At 33.0% G+C, this 7,418-nt stretch overlaps 1 protein-coding gene and 1 long non-coding RNA gene across 2 annotated transcripts; one reads left to right on the top strand and one right to left on the bottom strand.

Moving 5' to 3' along the window:
• Positions 1-1,173: 1,173 nt before the first annotated feature.
• LOC138891083 (uncharacterized) lies at positions 1,174-3,081 on the bottom strand. The gene is made up of 2 exons (XR_011407393.1): positions 2,987-3,081; positions 1,174-1,768 (listed from the first exon to the last, which is right to left on the bottom strand). It is a non-coding gene; the product is annotated as an uncharacterized lncRNA (long non-coding RNA).
• A 172-nt stretch (positions 3,082-3,253) lies between these two features.
• On the top strand, positions 3,254-5,192 carry LOC104241793 (protein OXIDATIVE STRESS 3-like). The gene is made up of 2 exons (XM_009796747.2): positions 3,254-3,678; positions 4,706-5,192. The coding sequence occupies exons 1-2, from the start codon at positions 3,413-3,415 to the stop codon at positions 4,965-4,967; spliced, it is 528 nt and encodes a 175-aa protein (XP_009795049.1). The 5' UTR covers positions 3,254-3,412; the 3' UTR covers positions 4,968-5,192.
• The last annotated feature ends 2,226 nt before the right edge of the window (positions 5,193-7,418 follow it).

Raw genomic sequence — 7,418 nt, 5'->3', positions numbered from 1 at the left:
AGAATTTGGGGGTAAGTTGTGATACCATATCATTGCTCCTTTTGGCAGAGTTTCCCCGAACTTCTTTAGTAACACCGACTCGATTTCATCATCTTCCAAGTCATTCCCTTTGATGGAGAATGTATAGGAGGTAACATGCTAATTCAGATTCGTGGTTTTGTTGTACTTTGGAATATCGGGCATACGAAACCTCCTCGGGATCGGCTTTGGTGCCGCGCTCGGAGGCAAAGGCTTTTGGATAAATTTCATAGAATCCAGTCCTTTCAATATCGGGAATGTTCCCAGGATATGGTCATCCCTGGAATTGTATGTTTCCACCTTCTTGTCGTTTGCCTCGATTTTCTTCTCAACTGATTCCACCCATTTCGTCAATGCTTCAAGCATTTTCATTATCTCGGGGCTGACCCCCAGCTCAGCTTCACTCGGACTCTTGGTGATCTGCTCATTCCTTCGAATGTTCTTTCGGGACGGTTCGGGCTCAACTCTGCTAGGGGCGTGTCTTTCATTCTGCAGCTGCACTATCCCAGCGTGTTGAGCGTACAACAATTCAAAGATTAACCGTACACTAACCTTATCACCTTCGTCTTCAGGCGTTTCTCGAGTCGTTGATCGGGGTCTCCTATTTCGGGATCAGTTGGCAGGTTGATATCGATGACTACCTATGAGTTAGCATCGCCCGGATCGACGACTGGGGATCCGTTGGGATCAGCAGGTGGCATCTCATTGCTAGGCACCGGATTGTTATTTTCGTCATGGTGGCCAGATTCAATGTGAACGTTTAAGTGGGCAGACTGAGAATTTGACATTTTTAAACTGACCTGAAATTAAGACTTTAGAGATCAAGCGTAAAATAGAGTGTGTTATGGAGATTTGTATCAAATCACCACTATTATCCTTCGCCCCACCATGTGCACCAAACTGTTTACCCTTAAAACGGATAATAATTAAATTTGTACGCGGTTTTAAGGATATGGATTGATCAACACAAATAATCAAAGATATCCGATAAACGAGTGAAAGAAAAAATAAATAATTAAACCAATTGTATTGTTAAGGCCCAAATCCAACTTGGGTTGAACAGTAATTTGGCCTTTGATCGGACCCGGTTCGCGTCCAATAGTGAATGGATAACAAACAATAAAGTAATAGCTTTGCTATAGCCAAGAGAGCAGAAAAATGAAATTGTGTTGCCTTGATTTTTGTGTTACAATGTCTGTTATCATCGAAAAACGTCCTCTTTATATAGTAGGAGAATTTCATCCCTAGTACAAATCTAAAAAGGATAAAAATCTTCCTTTCTCATTAATTATTGATTCGTAACCAACATCGGGCAAGATTCACGCAGTGATATCCGGTTAGTTACGGATATCACGACGCTCTGTTAGTCGTGAGTAACCATTTGCTATATCTCCGAGGTTCAAGAGCTCGTTTCGGGTCTAAGGAGTATTACCTTATCACGCCCGACTATGAGCCCATTGTTCATCTTTCCTGGGTCTTGGTACGAAAGGCTCCCAACCTCAATTTATCCTCGTGTGTTCGTGCCCTCCTTCCGTCTTCATTCACCGGAAAATCGGGGCATGCATTACCCCGATTTTCCCCGCATACAAAAGTCTTTCTTATCAAACAAACGAGGAGGAAGCCTGATGCTATGGGCGTCAAGCAAACTGGTAGGCACATAGATTCAACTTGTGGATATGAATAGAGTAGTTTAATAGGGCAATGCGCTGAGCCGTGGACCAAGAATGAGCTTTGCTCGGTAGGATACCATCTGACATATACGTGGCAGAACTTCTTCAAATAATTCAAAGTAAATTAAATATAAATCTGCACCGTTCTTATCCATTCAATTTATTAAGATATCTATTACTTATGATGATTTGCAGCTCCTCTTTTAGCCGCTTCTAATTAATTCTAGTAAATGCTAATTAATTTTTTTTTAATCTTTTCATTAATAACGTAACAATTTTAATAACTTTCTTTTGTTTATACAAATATTTTGACACGTCATACTTTCTTCTCTCACACCACCAAAATAGTAGATTCTTGCAAAATTAGAGCTAGATTATTTTTCTTATGATACTCGATCGGGTATAAGGCTAGGTTAACGTAAATCATAAACTAGCCAAAACCATAAAGACAAATAAGGTAAGTATCAAGAATAGATAACCTTACAGTAATCCTAATCAGTGGTATAAAAGATAATTAGTAATCTATATATGGTTAATCTGCTTTTGTGATCTATGTATAGGTTTGAACATTATTTTGTCAAAGTAAAGATGGTATAATGAAATTGAAAAATTTGGTAATATGCTTGCCATAATTGTTATTTTCTTCAGCCCAAGCAGTAGTCTTTTGTAAAGATGAACTGTTACGTTTTTCTATCAAATTCACTCCTACAATAATTTAGTAGAGTTTTACTCAAATGTTAGACATGTAAGAGATAAATATAAACTATTTTAGATAAATCTTTTTTCAATTAAGTTTATTAATTATTTTTCCAAAAACTATACAAAATTTTTATAAGACAGATAATATAGTTCTGGTAGTAACTAGTGAAAGTTAAGTTTACTTTCAAACATATCAATATGTACAATCATCTAATTGTTGTAGACGGAATCTGGTATATGCTTGTAAGGGAGGAACAATTTCTTATGAAATCTGCAAATGGAGTAAGGTCTAATTCTTGAACTCACTAAAATTAATTACTAAGTTATTATATAACAAAATCTTTCCTGTGGAAACTCCTTGGGAATAGGTGTACACTACTAAGCAAGGCAACTTCCATTTTAGGAAGCCCAGAACCAAATTCACTTTACGGCAATAACTTTTTCTGATAAATTAGTACCATATCTTTTTTTTATCCGTTCTTGGAATTATACATAGAAACGATCTTGAAAAGCAGAGTGAGTAATATGATGGAGCATTTGATAATTTTTTTTTTTTGGTTGAATAATAAAATGCATGATTACAACGCTAGGATTCTGACCTTTGTTTCCTTAATGAAAGGGTGATGACTCAGATTCGGGTGTCTTCAAAATCCACCTTATCCTCTTTTCCAAATAGAATGAGAAAACCCCTTAAACAATAATAAAAGGTACAAATTCAAACGGCATGAATAACAAACAAATCATATATTATAATAAATGAAATAATTTCATATATCACAATTATAGATGTCAGCCTTACCCCCCCCCCCACTCCTCCTCCTCTGGACACCCACCCCACCCCTCAAAAAGCCTTCATTTTCATCCATACATCCAAAATAACAAAGGTTTTATGTTTATCTATAAATTATTCTGCCTTGAGACAAGAGACTTTGTAGGTATATATATTTCTTTACGAGTGGCTTGCTAGAAATATTATCAAAAAGACCCAAGTGATCAAGACTCGCGATTTGGTAATCTTAAATTTCATGGGAGGAACAAAGGAAACTTTTGAAGCAGAAATGGGGTTGAAGCAAAACCATGGTGCTAGTCCATGGAATGATCAATGGGTGATTAATATGGAAACTGCTAGCACAGATAGTTGCGATGATTTCTCAGAATCATTTGAGTCAAGTTTTAAAGACTCAGCAAAATCTTCTTCTATAGAGTCGGTAGAGGATGATGCATCGTCTTCATCATCGTCTTATGGGCCTTTGTATGAGTTGTCCGAACTAATGGCTCAACTTCCAATCAAGTAAGTCTATGTTTTATCTATACTTCTATTATTCTGCTTTACACGAAAATAACTTTTCAAGAAACAATCGATATTTGCACAACGTACCGTAATAGGCCGGGGCTGATTTAGCGTATAAGTTGGCTTCAATCGAGTCATGTGTTTTAGCTCCGACAAGGTATATGTATTAAAAAAAAGTATTAAATAAACATAAATACTACCTCCGTTTCAATTTACGTGAACCTATTTGACTGGACAGAGTTTAATAAAAAATAAAAAATTTTAGAATTTGTGGTCTCAAACAAGTCAAAAAAAGGTTCAGAGTATTTGTGTGGTTATAAAAACTTCTCACTAAGAGTAGAATTGGAGGTTTAAGCTAAATTGTTTACAAATTTAGAAAGGGTCATTCTTTTGGAATGGACCAAAAAAGAAATAGATTCACATAAATTGAAACGGAAGAAGTACTAAATTTCAAACTTAGTAAATAAAATGGACTCGAGTTGAAGTTCCAACTCGAATTCAAAAGGTAATTCAAATTTGAATCCGCCTTTGGATCAGTACAGGCGGACCTAAAGTGTCGAACCAATAGTTTTAGCTCGGACATTGTATATACATCAACAAAATTATTGAATACGTATAAATAATAGATCTCAAACTTAGTAAATAAAATGGGCTAATGAGTAGAATTTCGAACTAAAATTCATAAGGTAATCAGCCTCCGGATCACTAGAGGCGGACCTAGAGTGTTAGGAGTGAGTACAATTGAATATATATTTTTGTGCATAAATATTTATATGCAAAAAAATCTTGAAAAGTAGTATGACAAAATATTTAGTTTTAAAGGCACAGTTTACTACTATAATGTATTTTGACTAGATACAAATTTGTCGATCATTTGCTTGAAAAGAGAAAGAAATAGTAGTATGTAATTATATAGATTATTTTATAGAAACTTTTAATTGATTTATTAAAGAAATTCTCCTATTTTATCATTTGGTTTTGCAAAAAGGAGGGTGAACTAATGAATATTTATGAATCTTTTGTACAGGAGAGGGCTATCAAAGTATTATAAAGGGAAAAGTCAGTCTTTTGGGTGTTTGGAGAGTGTGAAGAGCTTCGAGGATCTTGCGAAGAATGGGAATTCATGTAAGAGCTTCAGAGGAGGTTTAGATGGCAAAAGAACATTGTTTGGTCCAAGAGCTACCATTACAAAGAAGTCTTCAAGAAAGTCCAACTTATCTTCACTTACTTGTACAAATACTCTTGTAGCCTCTTGTAGATCTCCCATTTCTTTAAAGAAGAATTTGTAACATCAAGATTCTCAAAAAGCTTGCTGAATTTTTATTTTTTAAATCTAGCAATCTGTGAAAATGTAATTCAAAAGTGGTTAAAGTCTCTTTATAGAAATAGGACATAACCAGAATACAATCTTTTTGAAATGTGTGTGTAGATTAAAATGATTTGCAGGCACGAAAATCTCTATTTCGCCTCTTCCCCAATTTCAGTCTCAATTGTAATTGATTAGATTTTTCCTTCGTGCAAGCACTCGGCTCGCCCATTATTATGTTACACTAGCTAAATTACCCGCGCTTCGCACGATCAAATAGAATTAAATAAGAATAACATAGCGCATATCAAATAGAGTTAAATAAATATAACACTTTCGTAACACCAACAATTAAAAAAAAATGTAAGACATGCATATGAGAAAGTTAAAATAGAAAAGAAAATTCAAGTAAAAATCAACACAATTATAACTTTTTGCAATTTTATAAATTAGGCCTTTGAACCTTGTGTTGCTTGTAAATAATATTATTTTAATTATGGTAGATAATAGTATTCATTAGCGATTGTATTTAGAAGAAAATACTTGTCGTGGATGATATTAATTATTACAAACAATATTTTGTAATATTTGTTCCTACTTAATTTAAAAGTAATATTTTAATCTATTTTATTATTAACACTTATTTTTTATTTTTCTCTAATTTTTTTATCATGTAAGGGTTTTCGTCATCTAAGATTTTTAATTTTTGTATAACCTATAAAGGTAAATCTATAAAAAATTTCCGTTAGAACATGTAAAGTATTTATATGCATACGTTTAATAAGTCTTGAAACATGATTTTTTTTTTTAATATATGTATAGAAGCATCTAATTTTTTTTTCTTTTAATTAGAGAAATAAATTTTTATGGTCTTATGATTCGAAAATCCACAAAATCAAATTTTATAAGTCTTATCTATAAAAAAAATTTCTTTGACTTCCTAACTGGCTCTTTTATTTTTTCAAAACAAAATGTTAAATATCTCTTTGTCTAGCTTGGTAACAATTTTTTTTTTCGTTTTCTGGACAAGGACGAGTTCTTAGTGAGAACTCTAAATTCTACTATAATTTACGTCCATACATATCATGATGATACGAAAACACCACCTAGTCATAGGTAAAAAGACGCAGTAAAAGAGAACTAATTTTCTAGTCCTACAAAGCAACTTACTTGATGTTCTTGTAAAATATAGCAAATTCTAGTGGAACATGTTGCTCAAAAAATCACAACAAACTTTAATAAGCAAACAAATAATCAAATGCTCATCCATCATGACAAACAAATAATCAAATGTTCATCACGCATTTGTTCCAAAGATAAGTCAAGCATCGTTCAGATTAAGAGTTCTTACAGATGAAAAGTTTTTTCTTCTTCTGGAAATGAAAGGTCATCGGAACAGTTGAAAGTGCCGTTTAGATTCCTGCTCTAAACGTCGAGGTTCTAATGTGTTTTTCCCAACAGTTACAATCCATAACTGTAAAAAGGTGACTATTGAAGTTTTAACAGAGCAAAGTTTTTTAAAAGGTGCGCAAGAAGAAAATGGCAAAATTATAAGGAAAAAGATAAATATAAAACTAGGGATAGGAGAGTGCCACTTCACCTCTTTTTGTCCCTCAATTATATAGATACTAGTGTAACTATCCGCGCTTCGCGCGGTAAATATGATAAATATTAATATATACAGTATAATTTTTAATAAAAAACTCAATCTTTACCGAGCAAAAACTAATTAAGGAAACTATCATCTTTTTGGATTCTTTTAAATATTTACTTAAAATTCTTTGTCAGAAATAACACGTCAAATTATAATCCAAGTAAAATATGAAAGTTGAAATAGCCCGGCCCATTTAAATTAGTATATGTAAACATGAAGAATAAAAACAAAAAAAAATAATAAAAAGGAGAAAAGAATAGTAAAAATTTGGGGAGATAATCATAAGATACATCCAGTTCTTCTTCTTCTTCTTGTAAGGGTTTTTATTTTAGAATTTTGTTCGGAAGCAAGGTAATAAACTCTTTAAGTTCTCTCAAATAAAAATAAAAGAATAAACTAAAAAGGAAAGGAAACCAAAACAAAAGAAATAGAAAAAGAAAAAAAATCAATTAAATGTATCATGTTATTGGTAGGACTAAATTTCCGAGTTTTTAATAATTTCTTTATATATTTCTATACTATTTTCTTTCCCTATTCCAATTCCAGCAACCCAAATCAATAACTTTGTCTCTATGATCGCAAAAGTAACTACCCATATCCTTCTGTTCCCCTTTATATTCTATTGTTATGGCTTTTTCATCTAAAATCACGAATTAACCGTGCTATCTCATAGGGCAAATCGCTGAAAACGAATCCATGAAATACTCATGATTGAACTTCATTGTAGGAAAAAAGAGAATGAAAATCTATTTTTGGTTTAGTTTCTTGAGAATCCACATG

The sequence above is a fragment of the Nicotiana sylvestris genome, chromosome 5, assembly GCF_000393655.2.
Source record: "Nicotiana sylvestris chromosome 5, ASM39365v2, whole genome shotgun sequence".
Classification (NCBI taxonomy): Eukaryota; Viridiplantae; Streptophyta; class Magnoliopsida; order Solanales; family Solanaceae; genus Nicotiana; species Nicotiana sylvestris.
This window is presented reverse-complemented; position numbering and strand designations above follow the sequence as displayed.